At 37.5% G+C, this 18,260-nt stretch overlaps 1 protein-coding gene and 1 long non-coding RNA gene across 2 annotated transcripts in view; both read left to right on the forward strand.

Moving 5' to 3' along the window:
- The first annotated feature begins 2,954 nt into the window (after positions 1-2,954).
- LOC107290421 lies at positions 2,955-4,316 on the forward strand. Its single transcript, XR_001548951.1, has 2 exons — positions 2,955-3,006; positions 3,996-4,316. It is a non-coding gene; the product is annotated as an uncharacterized LOC107290421 (long non-coding RNA).
- Positions 4,317-6,404: 2,088 nt separating this feature from the next.
- Positions 6,405-18,260, forward strand: part of NPHP1 (nephrocystin 1) — a 34,523-nt gene continuing 22,667 nt past the window's right edge. The window contains exons 1-10 of the mRNA XM_015819294.1: positions 6,405-6,514; positions 9,560-9,633; positions 10,688-10,748; positions 11,780-11,916; positions 12,590-12,821; positions 13,384-13,485; positions 14,306-14,400; positions 14,848-14,890; positions 15,649-15,733; positions 16,284-16,378. Of these exons, the coding sequence (XP_015674780.1) occupies positions 6,431-6,514; positions 9,560-9,633; positions 10,688-10,748; positions 11,780-11,916; positions 12,590-12,821; positions 13,384-13,485; positions 14,306-14,400; positions 14,848-14,890; positions 15,649-15,733; positions 16,284-16,378 (1,008 nt within the window). The 5' untranslated portion in view covers positions 6,405-6,430. The remainder of the gene's footprint in view (positions 6,515-9,559; positions 9,634-10,687; positions 10,749-11,779; positions 11,917-12,589; positions 12,822-13,383; positions 13,486-14,305; positions 14,401-14,847; positions 14,891-15,648; positions 15,734-16,283; positions 16,379-18,260) is intronic.

An 18,260-nucleotide genomic window follows, 5' to 3' on the forward strand; every position in this document is an offset into this window, starting at 1 on the left:
GCTTCCTTACACATGGTTGCATGCATAGGTGGTTGGCTGTTTTCAAAGACATAAGATAGCTGCAGAGTTGGAAATTTTTGGACGCTGTGGTTAGTGCTTGGCTGCAGTTCCCTGTTTTATTTCTTTGCCATTGGAGGGACTTGGCTTTCTCAAAAAAGGAAGTTTGACTTGCAGTGAGTATAATGTTAATTCTCCATGGAGTACTTTGGGAATGCTGAGGAAGCATTTTATCTGCATGAGACCAGAACACAGGAGATACATAGGAATAGTACCAAAATGTTACTCATTTGTATTTAAAGAGAGTAGACCCCCCTCTTCCTGATTACTGTAGATTATTCCTGATCTTATTCAACTGATCTAAGAATTATAGGGTTGAAGGCTAAAAATTAATACTCTTAAATTCATTTAGATAAGTTATCTATTGTGGTAGGGAGAAAAACTATTATTGCAAGGTGAGGCCAAGCATCCAGTGCACCAAAATGTTTAGAAAAATTGAACAGCTGTGGTTACAGGACCATTTACCCACATCTTACATAATAAGTTGTAAATCTAATTTTCTGAGTTTGCATGTCACATTGAACCATAAATTAACCATATGGATTGGATTTGCACAACACATTAGGCAAAATATGGTTGATTAGTCTCTAAACTCAGTGAGAAATCACAATCTGAATTTAGTCTATTTATGTATTCAGGATTTCTATCAAATTCATCAAATTAAAGTAAATTGCATAGGATTAGATTTATCTATAATACTGCAAATAAGATTTAAGGGAAAAGAAATAACTAGTCATAATGAACATGGCCAGTTTGAATGGTATACTGGTCTTATCCAACTTGGGTCTATTTAGAAAAGTTAGATTGACACAAAACATCTGTATGTCGTCAATCTGAGGAAAGTTGGTAGTCATAATTTGTAGGAAAAGGGTGCACATGTCAGCAGTATAAAACAGCTCTGACTGTAGAAGCAATTCCAATCTCTATGTCAACTCTACAAATGAGCATGTCTGCAGTCATTTTTCCTACTCATTTTTTGATTGCCACATAGAATGGAGGGGGGGGTTGCCCAGGTGCTCTGCTAGTCAAAATAATCTTTTGTCCCTTGGGAACCAAGGTCACTGACTGCTCCTGAGACGGCAGGCTGGGCGTTGCCTAAAAAGACTGCCAAGTAGATGTATTGGGGAACATAGTTGCTTGCATAGTTTTAGGGGTGGGATTTTTTAATTTTGTATTGGGGAATTGTTAGGTGTGTCTCCAGATTTGGTTTCACTTTTGACATGCCAATACTTTGTAACTAATAAACATGTTCTTTGAGGAATTTGCAAGCCTCTGAGTTCTGCTTTATTCGTCTCTGTCTCTCGTCTCTTCTAGAACATTGCAAGTATATGAAAAAGTTTTCAGTAAGTCTCATGCTTTTGGAGAGTTTTTTCACTGGAAGTAAGTTGGAACTGGCTTGAAACAGTTTCAAAACTTTTCAGATCTGCTTTAGAAAAAAAATGATTTTTTTTATAGTTCACACTCACTGCAGTTATGTTAAACTTACTCAAACAGGGTTTAAATTGGGTTCATAGTTCAAAAGATAGCAGCGCCAGCTGACCTTGTTAAGCCGGGTAGGTTTGGGTTAAGATTTGGTGGGAGAAATATCAGAGAAAAATAGAGTCATAGGTTACATTGGGGAGTCTAAAAGATATTCTGGAAGAAAGCAAAGACAGACCACTTCTATATTATTGCAAATAAATTGCAAAAACATGTTCATGAAATCAAGAAAAGTTGACCAACTTTTACACCAATACATTCTTGCTATGAAGTGATGCAACTTGGACATATTTTCTCAGATATAAATTCCAACAAACTTAATCAACCCATTCGATCATTTTTCAAATTCCTCTTCTTTGAGACATTGTGCTAAGCCATGATTAACAAATTCTGGTTTGTCGACAACTCCCAAATGCTGGATTCACATAAAATGATGAGCCATAAAATGATGAGTTTTGAATTGTGGATACATTTGGGGTTTTGAAAGTACATAGTGGGCATAATATAATTGCAATATAATATATTGTGACTTGTTTATTTGCAAGATAGCTGCCACAGTCAGTCCCAGACAAATAGCTTCCAGATTTTTTTCTATCATCACATAGGGATCTTTATAAGTTTGAAAGTATTTTCATAAATAAGTAGGCTATAGGCTGGTACTTTGTTTTGCAGCCGGCTGATTTCTAATGTAAGGTAATATTTATTTGGGGAAAAAATTAAGAGGGATCAGACAGTTGGCACCAAACAGCACATGCATTGGTGACCAACAACACAATGCCTATCCTTTATCAAATTGTGGTTTATAAATCACTATTTGGATTCACATTTCAAGCTACAACATGCTGAAGCAATCATGCTATATTTAAATTAGTGCTTTTCAAACTCAACAAGATTAAGATGTGTGGACTTGAATTCCCAGAATTCCCTAACCAGCAGGCTAATTGGAGAACTCTGGGAGTTAAAGTCCACACACCTTTTAAGTTGCCAAGTTTGAAAAACACCGATTTAAAGCGATGCGTTGCTGAGTGTGTTACAGTACGCGTAATTTTGCTTACTCAAAGGGAAACCTCACTGATTTCGATAGGAATTGTCCGCGTCAAGGATAAGCCGCTAGCGCAGGGGTAGGCAACCTCGGCTCTTTTATGACTCGTGGACTTCAACTCCCAGAATTCCTGAGTCAGCATAGCTGACTCAGGAATTCTGGGAGTTGAAGTCCACGAGTCATAAAAGAGCCGAGGTTGCCTACCCCTGCGCTAGTTGCTGCGCCAAGAACATTCTTAGCTCCTTTTTCCCTCGGCGCGAGAGCGAGATAAAAGTAGATTGTCCTCTAGTGGGCGCCATACCAGATTGAAGGGGAACGGCAATGGCGCTGAGCTCGGAGCCGCTGTCAGATCGCTCTGTAAAGCTAGCGGTGTTGCTAGCCTTCGCTTCGGGAGTGGTGGTGGGATGGCAGGCGAACAGAGCGCGGAGGTATTACCTCAAGTGGCGGAAGCGACGGCTGCAGGACCAGCTAGCAGCCACGCAGAATAAGTTAGAACTCGCGTGAAGCGGTGAGGAAGCGGCTGCAATAGCCCAAGAACGGTGACCGGGAGGGGGACATGCTGACCGAGAGGGCTCGTACTGACCGGCAGCGCTCTTTTATGACAAAACGCTCGTTTGCCTCTGGCCTTTTAACCCTAGGCTGGGGTAATGAAAGGATCAAGCGGTGGGGATTCCTGCGTTTTTCAAAGCTGGTATAAAGAGAAGCAGGCCACAAAATTAGCACGCTTAAATTTTTGCTGTTTTACTTTGCTTTTTAAAAAAATAAAAAATAAATAACCAACTAACCATTTATGACTCTTTGTATCAAAATAAAGGCACAAAGCCTTAATTAATGTTTAAATGCGTACCCTTTTCCTTGAAGGGCTTTTGTGTTTTAATACTGGTTGTAGATCCTGAGGAATTCAAGCACACCTTATTTTAGGGAGAGAAGAAGACCGGTTTCTGTATAATTTTTGCTTACTGAATGTTAAGTGTTCTGGGAGACCTTTGGGAAGGGAAAAAGGTAGTTACCTCAAACTACATATTTTGCAATAATTTAACAGTCTGGAAATTCATGGCGTTTGTTTTTTCAGAGCAGATGAACATATTACAGGCCTATTTTTAATTAAACAATATTTTTTGTTTTTCTATTGAAAATATGCTGATTTTTAAATTCAGGGATTTGTTTCTCAGTTTAAATACTTTATATATAGACATTTTGTCAGGATTCCTACAACATTTCAGTTGACAGTTGTACCAAAGTCAACAAACTTCTCAGTGGATGGAACTGTGCCTGATTTCCTTAATGCTGTTTCCACTCAAATACTAAAATTGCATCCTTTGCTATATATTTTAACTTGCACTTTTCTATTTTAAATTTTGAGAAAACTTTAACAATTATATGGAACTGATTTTCATTTTTTTCTACCTTTCAACAGCTGAATACAAATAGAAGCCTCAAAATGAACTACAATCAAAAATTTCCATATTTGATGGATATTAATGGATTTCTTAAAAAAAAATCCTCATGCATAAACTTGGTTTGGAGATATCTATGGAATTACCATCTTCCATGGGACTGATATTTACAAAACAGTTTAGCATCTGCAGAAAGATGTCATCTATCTGTTGAAACTTATCTGTATGAACAGCTTAACATTCCCTATTGGACGGCTAATAACTTAAGGATGTTTTATGAAGTGGATCTTCCCAACCTAGTTTAAATATAAGAAAATAAACACCATGTGCAATGCAATATATTCTGTGTTTTTTTAAGTTCTTTATTTTGACTATGAAAATGAAAACAAGCATAATTATTTTATATCCTAATATGATCATTTATAAACATTAAAGGTTGGTCCTAAATTTATTGGCCTGATTCACACAACATGCTAAACCATAATGTGATTTTCCCAAAGGTGCTTTTTCAAGAGGCAACTGGACTTTCTTGTTTTTCTTTGAAGATGTTTTGCTTCTCATCCAAGAAACTTCTTAAGTTCTGACTGGATGGTGGGGAATGGAAAGATTTATATTTCTTGCAGACAACTGGTCATTTACACTTTTTAGAGAGTAATTGAGGCCACTTGGAAGTTTATCTGTGTCCTCAAGATCACCTGAGTAGTGCAAATAGGTGTGGAGCCTTCTTGGAACTGTTGAAAAGACTGTGTTGTAGACTGGAGATAAATGAAATCTTATCCCTCCCCTTCTATTTAGAGAGGGCTGTTCAATTTTGACATAGATGGCCTCTTTGACCCCTATTTCAAACCAGTGGTTCTCTCTGCCCAACATGAACCATTTCTCATCATCCAGTCAGAGCTGAAGAAGCTTCTTGGATGAGAAGCAAACATCTTCAAAAAAAATAAGTAAGTCCAGTTGCCTCTTAAAAAAGCTCCTTTGGGACAACCATGACCTGGATGACTGAGAATCTCCATAGACATAGTGTGGTTTGTTTGGGCTTACTGTATTATGTGAAGCCACACATGGCTTATTTAATAAATCATATTGAAGCCTAGAACAATGTGTAAGCTAAACCTTATATTGAATGTGATTTTAAATCTGAACTATTTATTTTGGTGTGATATTTTATAAGAAACAATCTGCCTAATCAACTATATAAAGCAGACATGTCAAACTCGCGACATCACATGACATTGCGCGATGTATCGGGACTGTTTTGCCATTGCCGGCAATGGGGTGGGCGCGGCTTCCGCATGATGTGTCCGGCCCATGGGCCGGCAGTTTGACACCCCTGATATAAAGGAACAAAGGACTAGAAATGGTACTTATGGGAGTTGAGATGCAATACATCAGGGGTGTCAAACTGCCGGCCGGGAGGTAGGCTGCATCATGTAGAGGCTGCGCCCACCCCAGCTCTGGCAATGCGAAAAAAATCACGATACGTCATGACACATCACGTGACGCAGTGAGTTTGACACCTGTGCAGTGCATGATGAATCCTTAATTTGCTATAAATTCTTACAAACTGATTTTCTAGTGCAGCCATGAGAGTTAATGTACCTACCAATTGATTCATACTGAAATTTTTGTTATTAGTTTTAATAGGTTAAAATCCAACTGAATTGAATGAGTACAGTAAACACCTATCTGGTGGAAAAAAGATAATTTAACTGCTCATATATTCAGTTTGGTGAGCCCTTCATTCTGGGATGTTTGTACCCAGGTTGAAATAACAAAGTAATTGTTTATTTTATCAAGTTTATAAGTGTTAAATTTTCTTTTTAGTTTCAGTTTATTGTTAAGCACCTTGAGCATTCAAGTAAAAAGCTGGGGTATACATTTTTTGGATACGTAATTGCTTTTTGTCCTGTCCAAGTGAGTGTTTCAGAATAAAAGACATGCGATTTGAATAAGTATTGGGCTAGAATTCCAGAGAATCAGATTCAAGTTCATTAGGAGATTTGGGGAATAAAACTACATTACTACATTAGGAGGACGGAGGATTATATAGGCTGATGTGAACTACCAGGCATATATTTAACAAAACCGACCGTAAACTCATATTTTCGTATTTCCCGTATTCTTGGCGTCTATTTGGATGGGACTGTTAAGAATTCTTAAAATCATCGAATTACAAGAAATATAATGAACAATGGTATTTTATCGCCTATTCTTTTTGTTACTAGAGCACAGCAAAATTGGGAATTCCCCCTCAGCTGTTCCCTTTACCCGGGAACATCCGGCTCCCTCGGCTTTGATACCTGCAGAGACGAGTAGCGCCGTTAGCGCGATTCTCTCCTAAATCGCGCTTTGGGTCTTCGGAACGCCGATTGATGACGTTGTTAGTTAAGCGCCGCAGCGTTGGTCTCCTTAGCGACCGTGGCGGCCGCTCTCTTTGCGCAAAGCAACTTCGGCAATGTCTATACAAATGCCCGGCCGTCGGAGCCGAAGGGGCCCACTGCAGAGCGCGTTGCGTCGGGGCCGAGAGCTGCGGGAACAGGTAAAATATCTTTCGGTGTTATCTTCCTCGGAGAGAGGGAGAGAGCGAGCTGGGATCGCAGAAGACAAATTTCCAATGCTTCGCAACGGTTGTGACCCACTAGACCAGGGGTAGGCAACCTCGGCTCTTTTATGACTCATGGACTTCAACTCCCAGAATTCCTGAGTCAGCTATGCTGACTCAGGAATTCTGGGAGTTGAAGTCCATGAGTCATAAAAGAGCCGAGGTTGCCTACCCCTGCACTAGACTAGAGGGTGGCGGTTCATTGAAAAAAAAAAAAAAATCCTCCAAACCTCATTTGGTGGAGCTCATGTACGGACTTGTTTCAGTGCAAATCTGACATGGCTCCCCAAATGTGATCCCTCCGTTTTCATTGTTGAATATGTGAATCCCTAGAAAACTAGTCTGAAGTTAGAAGATGCACGTGTATCTTAAAGTGGCGGGGGAGAGGGAGATGTATGCTCACGCCCTAGCGAGCCAAAATCCAAAATTTTACGGTCTTGACTGAACTGTCGTTCAATGTAATCCTAGATAGTAATCCTATTCTGCAAATAAGCATATGATTTTAGTAAGAATTATTTGGTAAAAGTTAGTAAGAGTTATTTGGTAAAAAAGAGTTGTTAGAGACAAGCAATTTCTCCCAGTGACATTCTCAAAAAAAAAAACTGTCAGCAACAATGAAAAAGCTAATCTAATAGCTTAAAGAAGTTTTCCACTTCTACTAAAATAAACTTGTGTTCAACAGGGAAAATTGAGTAAATGATAACACACACCCATACACACATTTCATATTTCTAAACCACCTAGCTCCCTCAATGAGGAGCTTTATCTATATATGCTTTATATATGCTTTATCTATATATGCCAGAAAACTAGAGCAAGTAGATTAATCTATAAGCCTTAGTAGAAAGTTCATGAAATATAGAACAATGGAAAAATGTTAAGATATGCAAATGCTGACAGAAAAGTAATTGGTAGTCTGAGGCCAGGAATGGATGTTTGTAAAAAGAAGCTAATAGGGTTGTGTTTATCTTTTGCTTTAAAAATATACAGTATTTCATTTTTATGTATAAAATGAAACTGAGTGAATACAGCAAGCGAAGGTTCCAATGTTCTGAAATAATTAGGAAAATGAGACTTGACTGTTTAGCAAAATAGATTTGATGGTTTACAACAGGGGTGTCAGAAACTCAGTTTCATTGAGGGCCACATCAACATTGTGGTTGCCCTGGGGAGGATGGGTGGGTGTGGCCAGGCAGGCATGGCCTACTGGGTGGATGTGGCCTAATGGGTGGGTGTGGGCAGCTCGATGTTGCTCACATCAGGGGTGCCTGTAGGGGCTTGGGCAGGACTGGGGCAGATCCGAGGGTCTCCAGCAGAGGGGGGTAGGACTGGAGCGAGTGCCAGGGCATGGTCCACTGGAGGAGCCTCACCATCCTTCTCAGGCCATGCGGGGGGGGGACTGGACGGTGGCGCGGGCTGCCTGGAGCCCTGGGCAGCAGAGGTCAAATGCCCAGCCCGGCTCTCAAGCTCCCGCAGCACCTGGCCCACCCCCACTTCCCCCAGCTGCCCTTACCCTCTCCTCAAGGCTGCTGCTGCTGTGCTTGCTCTCCTTAGCCAGGTTGCTCATGGTGGGTGCAGGAGGGCAAAGTGAGTGGGTCAGAGGGAAGCCCACTCTCTCTCCATGCATGGAGACTTTGTAACGAAAGCATCCTTAGCAATAGGATGGGAGATCCCCAGAATAGGCCAGGAGGAGGAGGCAAGGGGATAGTGAAAGGGCAGCAGGGCAGGACTAAGGCAGGATTTCCCTCAGACCCTCCCTCCCTCTCATTCCAATTTCCTTCCTTCCTTCCTTCCTTCCTTCCTTCCTTCCTTCCTTCCTTCCTTCCTTCCTTCCTTCCTTCCTTCCTTCCTTCCTTCCTTCCTTCCTTCCGAACAGAGTGGCGGGAAAATATTTGAAATGAGGGAGGGAGAAAAACAGGCAAGAAACGCAGCTGGGGAGGTGTCACCTTTGTGAGGAATGAAGAAATGCACCATCGCCTGGAAGTGGCCAGCAAATGGCCCTTGCCTACTTCACATATCTGGCTTGGTGGGCTCCGGGGGAGGGGATGTTGTCACCTGTGCAACGCCGCCCAGCCCCCAGCCTGCCCGGTTTCGGCAGGCAGCGGGATGCTCTTCTCACAGCACCGAGAGGTTGGGCTGGGCGCTGCGAAGCTAGCAAGCTTCTCGCCAGCTTTGCGCTGCCCGGCTCAGCCTCTTGGAGCTGTGAGGAGAGCGCCCTGCTGCCTGCCGAAACTGGGCAGGCTGGGGGCTGGTTTATGTTGCACTTCTCACCAGCTTCGTGTGTATATATGTTTACAGTTAAATATCTAAGCTGCTTCCCGCATGATAGTCCTCCCAATAATTACATTTCTCATATCATAAAAAAAATACAGTACTACTCAGAAAAGAAAAAAAGAAAAACATATCTCTCTCAAACTAAAATTCATTTATATCCCCTATTTTTTCATTTTTTAACTCTATTCCATTCAATATTTATTAATTAGTTAATCCATGTTATATTTTAAACATATTCAAACAGATACTTAATCTTTAAAAATTGCATCTGATAACACAGTTACATTTCTCATATCATAAATTTCTCATATCATTAGTGCAACTGTTACATCTCACATAAAGTAGAACAAATGGACCAGACTGATTAAAGCAGCAGGGTCCTGCAGAGGGCACTATAGTAGAATTTACATATACATAGAACTTAATGAGATTTAGATAACTATGTTTAGTACAGATTTGTAAACTTAGTGAATTTCCTACTCTGAAGTTTATAATAAAGGGGAAGTTAGGAGTGTAATTGGTCTAGTGAACATTATTAATATTGGCCAGATGATGTGTGTATATGTGTGAATATTGGAGAATATGAGAAACTTGTTTTGGGAGTGTTGATTTTTATCCTAAATACAATATAGATAAAAGTCTTAAATGTATGAGGTTGTGCAAATGCTTTCTTTCAACAAATTATGTCTTAATTATAAAATATTTCAGGTGGGAACTTTGCTTGAAGAAAGCAAAACTGTGAAAGCTCTGGATTCTGAAAAAAAGAAAAGCCTAAGTGAGAGGTAATGTACATTTTAGCTACAGTATTCTTTTGATAGAAGCAAATGTAATATTTTATATGGTACTAAAATGTAAACAGGTGATTTAAAAATAGTTGAGACTAAAACTTTTTTTCTTTATTTGAAAGAAAATTTATCAAAAATAAGAAGACTCATTTCCACTTGTGTATTTTACTTCAAGGATGAGAGGTGGTACAATGTTATTTGTCTAGTCTCATTGCAGCACACAAAATAAAAAATTGAAGAGTGCTCATGAATATAAATATTTGGAACTGCTCTTCAGTGGAGTATGTGTGAATTAATGTGCAGCTTTTAATGTCATGATTTTTCACATTCAAATGCATTATATTTTAACGTTAGCATTCAGTATATACCATTCCTTTGCGGTGAGTTGGTTTACTTTAACTGCTATATGTTATTAATTTTTAAAACATTTTATATTGCTTTCACTATGAAAGTAGATTCGAGGACAATTTACAAAATATTCAGGATTATTTGTTCATGATATGCTAGTTACTCCAAAGAATTCAGGTAGCTTATATTTCAGAATGATAAAAACCGTAAAACAAATATCCCCCTTCCCCTTGAACAAACTTGTTAGTATTTATCTACAGTACATGTTTCCAGGGGTATATTTTTATTTAAGAATGAATTTGTTTTTCTAGATAAGATCAAAGCCAAAGAACTATAGTATTTTTTTCAAAAATGATAGCAGCCAGGATGTACCTGGTGGCTTTGCTTCACCTTTGGTTACCCTGAAGTAGATTTTTGTTGTGGAGATTCTGCAGGAGAATGAGCAACTGAGGCATTTAATTATTCTTCAACTAGGCAAATGTAACAGGCTTTAATAGCTTTCAGCATCAATATTATTCCTTCTCTAGAGGTATGTATATACAAAGAATTTCTGATTATGGCAGTATGCTATTAACATACCTGCTCACCTTGGCATCATTAACTTGTTTATTAAATTTAAGCAAAGTATTATTTGTAATATTTTGGGGTCAATATATTTGATGGTTGGTAGACAGCATATTAATTATGGTCTTTCTGTTTATAGATGTTCGGAGCTGAAGAAATCTGTGGATGAAAATGCCTTAACTCTTCAAAATTTAAAGAAAGTAAATATTAGCGGTACAGTTGATTGATTGATTATGTGCCAGCAAGTGATTTTTGACTCCTGCTAACCACACGCATATTTTCTCCACTGCAATCTATCTCTAACACGTTCTTTAAATCTCCCAATGATGCACTCAGTGCTACTGTACCTGAGTCTATCCACTTTGTTGCTGATCATCATCTTTTTCATTTCATCTTTTTCAGCATTAGAGCCTTTTGTAGTGAGTTTGGTCTTCACATAATGTGTACAAAGTAAGATAATTTGAGCCTGGTCACTTGTGCCTCGAGTGAGAACTCTGAGTTGATTTATTCAGTGATCAATTTGTTTGATTTTTTGGCTGTCCACAGAATTCTCCGGAATCTTCTTCATCACCAAAATTCAAAACATCCTACCCTCTTTCAAAGTCCAGCTTTTGCTTCTATAAAGTATTACAGGAAATACCATGGCTTTCATGATTTTGATCTTTGTAGACATCACGACACTGAATATATTTTCCAATAGAGGCAGAATACTTATCCAAAAATAAGAGAGGGAAGATTCCAAGATATTGTTTGCTAAAGTAGTATCAAAATTAGAAGCTACTTTTTTCCAGGTTCCAATATATATTAGCTATCTGAATTTCTGTCATTCTAAATGAAATCCATTCTTTAAATAGAAATAATACTAATAATCTACACCAGAACAAATGTGTTCTTTTTCAGCATAAAGAACCATGTGAATGTTTACATTTAATAAATAACTAGCACATCTTTCCTAAATGTGATTTGGAAGCCAGTATCATGCAGAGGTTAACATTGGAAAAATTCAAGTTTAACTCCCTGTTGACCATGGCTCTCACATGGATGTTTTTGATCCTTCTATCTCAATGGATTGGTGCTCTGAGACTAAAATGAAGGGAAATGTTCATGTATATTACTTTGAGCTTCCAGAGAAATGACAAGATATAAATATAAACTAAGATTATAAAACTTGGTAAATATTAATATACATATGGATTTTCTCAAAATTCTGATGTGTTTTTTTATCTCACAGTCAGATGAGCCTGCACCAGTAGGAAATTATAATCAGAGAAAAGAAGAAGAAGAAAAGCAATTGTTCAAGCTTTCTCAGCAATTGGAAAAACTTGCTGCAGTCCTTAACCAGGACAATGTAGTCAAAGACTCCAACATGTAGGTAAATTTAAGAGATTTTTTTTTGTTATAGCCAACTATCACAAGTCTGCTTAAATTTAAACATAGGCATGTTTCAGAACCAGTATAAATGTTTCTTACAAAGATTGGAAGCAAATGCAGCATGGATTTCAAATATGGCTATCTTCTTTCTTATAACATAAAATTAAGTATTTGACAGTATCGAAATTTAACTGCATTCAAAATGCATTGTGCATATCTTTTTGATACCTGCTTCTATTTTGTGGAAGCTGCCTAACCTCATTTAATGCCAGATTTTATAGTTTTCAGGAATAGGGAAAAGCTATGCCTGTTTTCTTTTGGATTGCTGGCTTCATTTAGTTTGTATTATTTTTAATTTATACATTTTAAAAATATTACATTTTAATTTTTTTTAAATATTATATTTATAAATTATATTTTTAATGATCTTTGTAATGCATTTGGTATTTTTAAGAAGAATAAGATAAAATTATGTTCAATAAATCAGTTTTACTTTGGACATTCATTTGGGTATAACCTGTTTTTTCCTAAAAATTCAGAAGCATTGATTATTTATTTCCTGTATTTGTGTACTGCCAATTCAAGCTACGTATTAGTCAAACCAAGGACTGATTAAAATAAGTGATTTTCAAAACACCAGTTAGTTCTGTTTTTATTTCTTTGTTGTTAGGAATTTGAAAAAGAAAGGCAGCCCAGAGGAACAGCAGAAGGATGAAGAGACAGAAAATGAGGAAGAAGGAGAAAGTACCCAAAATGATGATGAAGCTGAAGAAGAGCAAGATAGCGAGGATGATGAGGATGATGAATATGATGATGAAAGTAAACTAGACACTTCATTTAATACAGAATTCATCGCTCTTGGTGATTTTGCTGCACAGCAAGAAGGGGATTTGACATTTAAAGCAAGTAAAATCTAGCATTTCTTGAGTCCATTTGTTTGCCTTTACTCCGTCTTCTTTGTTGTGATCTGTGCCCCATACCATTTAATGCAGCATGGAGAATTGAGACCAACCCATCATTGTCATCCCTAACTTTGACCTGGGTTGTATGCATTGTGTAAAGTATGGTTTAGATTGCAGCAGAGGGGCCAAGTGGAACAGCAGGTTTATATAGGTGCAGTGATATAAATCTACCAAATGTTCATGTGATTGAAATGTTTATTCTTAAAGAAAACAATTTATATCAAGCTGAATGGAACATACATTTTTAGACTTCAAATTAACTTTTAGATTTTCTGTTTGTTCAGAATATCTGCAAAACAATTTGGCTTTCTTTTTATGTCTGTTTCTAGCATCTTTAGTAACATTTTGCAACAGTTGGTAAAATGAGAATAATGACTACATTTGATACTAAACAAACATTTAAACATACACCATATGTTCTGTGCATTGTATTGGAGTGCGCAAACATTTTGAGTGTTAATATACTTACCTTCTTTTACTTTCTCTGTTTTCATTATTGAAGAAAGAAGAACTTCTTCTTATCATTGAGAAAAAGCCTGATGGTTGGTGGTTGGCTAAAAATTCGAAAGGGGAGAAAGGTCTTGTCCCTAAAACCTATCTTACGGTTGGTGTGCGTTTTCCCTTTCTATTCAGTTTTAACTGTTTTAATTATTGTTGATATGTCTGCTCTTTTGTAAGATGGCAGAGTGGTAGCATTGCACTGTATAAAAGTGAAATATTTTTCCTTAGCCTGCTGTAAAACCTATATTTTTTGATAGAAATAAAACTTGCCTATATTTGAGTCTTACTGTTGATTGAACATGCCTATATGGAAGAAAGACAGTGCCAGTATCTCTGGAATCGGTCCATTTACAAAGATTTGCCTGAAATTGTATGGATTGTTTACCTATGGTAGTTATTTATACAAATATTTATGGCCTGAGTACTATTCTAAGAACCTTAGCCTGGGTTAAATAAATAAACACCATCTTATCAGTTCAAAATCAGCAATTATCACAACACAGTAATAGAGAGTTGCAGATTTTTACAAGTGATAATAGGGCACTGTCTATTCTGGATGTTAGGTTTTGAGTGGACAAGGTGATGCATCAACCACTTTAGATAGAAAAGAAACAGTGATGATGAAGGTGAAAAATTTATTTAGTTCGGGTTGTCAGGCAGCAATCTATTCCTGATTTATCAGGGAGTCTCTAGAGCAGTTTGAAAAGTAGTGTGATGGGCTTTAGACGTGTGGGGAATTTGTGAAAAGTACTTCTTCCCACTTTGTCCATTAGAAGCTTCTGCTGTTTATGATGGAGTATTATTTTTTTAATAAAGATATCAGGCTCGTTATAGGCTAACACTCTGCATCATGCTGTCAGAACATCTATTCCGTTACAAAAATAAGGATGCAGTTTGGCTGATCAGTGTACTTCTTGTGATAGGCAAAAGACAAGGAAGAAGAGCCAAGTGAAGAGGAAACAGAGGATGACATTGAGGTGGCAGATGAAACAGCAGGTGGAGCCAATATTCTGAAAAGGTAGACTGCAGGCTTTAATACAGACATACATCATCATCAATTGGTATATTATGAGAACTTACTCAGTTTGTAAGCAATTTTATATGCAATGTGTAAGAATTTTATTTAAAAATCATCCAAAATCATAGCTTCAATCTTATTCCCAAAGTTGTCTATAATATGGGACTCACCATAAAAAAATAATTAGTTCTTGGTTTTAAATGTATTCATGATGGGACTTACAAAAAAGTCTTACTGAAGATCTAAATGTGTGGAATAAACCTGTACAGAATTAGGAACTCCTTCAAGGGCTCTGGGCCCAAGCTGTTTAAGGCTTTAACACCATATTGAGCCTTCTGAATTGGGCCCATAAAGCAATCTGATTTGAATGCTAACTTGTTTGTCTATATATTTCCCATAAGCTCATGTATGATTGTACTTTTTTCCTTATGTTTGTACCGTCTGCAGAACAGACTCTCACTGGAGTGCTGTCAAAAAGGCCCTCACAGAGGTAAGTTTGTATTTTGCAAAGTTACGTTTATATGTCAGTAATGATTTGAAGCATCACCTTTGTTTTGTCAAAATATTTTGACTGAAGAGCAAACATCTGACTTTATTCCTACTGTGGAATGCAGTGAGCAAGCTGAAAATATTTACACTGGAATAAATATTAGCAGCACAATCTTTTCTTTATTTACTCAGAGTCAATTACCATCCTAATTTCTAGCATGATCTTGCTGAAACTTTCAGCGGCAGACATTTCATTAAATGTTAAAAAAATGAAAATGGGACAACTTTGTTAATTACCCGGGAAAGTGAATGAAAATAGGATAACAAAGCAGTCTGGAGGCTGGGCAAGAGAAATAAGGTGGTGAGGGCAAATAGCAGAATAAACAGAAGGATAGACTAGAAAAAGAAAATGGGGCAGCAGGTGAGAAAACACAGGCAGAATGGAAGGAGCTATCTCTTTAGCAGGCATCTCACTGAGTATCTTTTGCCATATCCACTGTTGGGAACAGAAGTAAATTGAAAATCAGCAAATCATGGATAGATCTTGATATCTTCCCTGGAACTGCAGCAGAGTCGAGTGACATCGGTCAGGACATCGAGATAATTAGTGCCACAATATAAAGCAGGTTGCCTTCTCCACATTTCCGCGAGCAACCGTAGTTTGCTCATGAAGCTCTAAATACTTTTTTTTTGCTATCTTTCCCATTCTACTGACTCAGACAAGCCTTTCCTTAATAAAATATCTGTCTAAATGAACAGCATAATACCTTAGATGCCCTGACAAGTATGGGAGCCGTGCCTGCTGGATTTCGACCTTCAACTCTTGCACAGTTCTTGGATGAAGGTAGGTCTTCAAAATTATTCCATTAAATCTAAATCAGGTCTGATGCTTCTAAGGAGAACTGAAACTTGATAGGACAACGTTAAATATTATATAATGATATTAAAGAATGTTATCACAGATTGTTGGCTTTAATGCTATTTGAATTGATTTATTCCCTTCAGATTTTGCCAGCCATAGTTATAGAAATTATATAACAGCATTTTAAATGCCTCCTTCCTATTAAAATAAGATAGTTTAAAGTGTCTATTTTACAGTATAAACTGAATGAAATAAAAACATCTTTGAAAATATATGTCAGTTAGCTAAACATGTTAAGTAATTGAGTTAGTCAGTTCCATCTCATAAATTGGTTCCAGATCTCAGCTTCATTGTTTAAAAAAAAGCTATTATCTGTGATTCAAGACATGTTATTTAGTTTATAAATTAAAAAACCATAGCTTCACATTTGAAAATTCTAACTATTAAACCCTATCAAAGACTATGTACTCAGTAAGCATAAAAGGTGAAGGGAAATCAACACAATTTAATGTGTTTATCTATTTTTTTTTAGGAAATCAATTTCAGGCATCTTCATTCCTACAACCAGTGCTTACACCTTCCAATCTTTCTTTCCAAGATCTAGTTTGGAGCCCTGAAAAGGGCAGTGTAAGTACTTGTTCTTAAGAAGGCATCTAAAGGCTAGTGTCTTCAAGATAACATATGATGAAGAAATTGTGTGTAATGGTGCAAAAGTCTGGGTAGAATGTCATAAAGTATATAATAACATTATAAAACAGTACTAAAGGACTCAGATGCTTTTACCTGAATTTACAGGGAGTGAGAACAAAGAGGGAGTTCTAGTACAAGCAGGCAAACATTGTTGATATTATGGAATCCTGGTGGAATGGAAGTCATAATTTGAATGTAGTACTGGAAGATTATACTGTATAAGGATATAAGTACTGGAAGGATATTGGAAGGACAAAAAAATCAGACCCAAGAAAAGGGAAGGGTGATGGCATATATATAGAAATAACTATAGGGAAATTTGTGACACCAAAAATGAAAAGCCTGCCATAAATGTCTGAGTGAATATATGGAAAAAGAAACATTGACACTGTTGTACGTGTGTACTACGGATCACCCAATCAGCCAAACATATAGATGAACTCCTCACAAATCAGGTGGCCATAATATGTCTATGAAACATAAATTGTGGTAATGGTGTGTGTCAACTACCTACCATCAATTGGGAATCAAACTCTGTAGCAAATGGGAGATCCAACAGGTTCTTTCAGATGACTTTATCATACAAAGGGTGGAAAAAAGAACCAAGGAATTAGCTGTACTGGATTTAATACTTATTAATGTGGATGTAAAGCTTGAGGAAGTGAAAGTTATAGGAACTTCGGGAGAGGTTGACCATGTGATCCTGCAATTCATCATACTGCAGACAGGGAGAACTGAAGGTAGTCACATTAGCATTCTAGACTTTAGGAAAGCTCATTTCCAGTAAGGGAATAAATATGAAAGATTCCATGCATGAAAATCCTGAAGGGGAAAACAGTTCAGGAAAGTTGGGAGACTCTGAAAAATGAGAAAATAAAGGCCCAAATACAAACAATGCCAGATAGAAAGAAAAATGGGAGACAGTGGTGAACCAATGTGCTTGCATAGAGAACTCTCTGATAAACACACAGAATAAGTTTAAAAAAATATAAACAAGGACATGAAGCAAAAACTGTATCACGAAATAACCTAAATCTAAGGATGGTGTCAGGAAGTCTAAGTCAAGCTTGAAATGAATGCAAAAAATAACAAAAAGAATTCTTTGGTATATAAGGTCTGAATTATAAGCTGCCCAAAGTCATTTACTGAGATGGGCGGCCATAGAAATTCAATGAACGAATGAATGTGCAAAACAAGGTCCCAAAGATGCTTTTTCACAAGGCAACTGGACTTTCTTGTTTTTCTTTGAAGACGTTTCGCTTTCATCCAAGCGAAAGTCCAGTTGCCTTGTGAAAAAGCATCTTTGGGATAACTATGACCTGGATGACTGAGAATCTCCATAGACATCGTGCAAAACAAGGAGAAAGTCAAGGAAATGGTCAGTCTGCGGATAGAAAGAATGGTAACATGATGATGGACAACAGAGAGAAGGCTGGCCTGGTTAATTCCAATTTTGCCTCTGTCTTTTTTCAAAAGGAAAAAGTGACTCAATCTTTTAGAAGTTGCAACCAGAAGTTGCATCGTGTTGGATAGAAGAGAAATGAAGGTCAAAACTAGGAAGTAGTGAAAAAACATCTAGTTGCTCTGAATAAATTCAGCTTGTCAGGGCCAGATGAAATATAGACCAGGGTTGTAAAGGAACGAGTGGCTTGGTTCTCAGAGCCATAGACTGCAGCCTTTGAGGATTGGAGTGCAGGGAAAGTGCCAAACTGAAGTATAGGGAAAGTGCCAGAAGATTAGAGAAGAGCTAACATTTCAGACTTTAAAAAAGAAAAAAAGTGAATCCAACAAACTACAGACCAATCAGTTTGACATTAAT

The sequence above is a fragment of the Protobothrops mucrosquamatus genome, unplaced genomic scaffold, assembly GCF_001527695.2.
Source record: "Protobothrops mucrosquamatus isolate PMUCROS unplaced genomic scaffold, P.Mucros_1.0 scaffold890, whole genome shotgun sequence".
NCBI lineage: Eukaryota > Metazoa > Chordata > Lepidosauria > Squamata > Viperidae > Protobothrops > Protobothrops mucrosquamatus.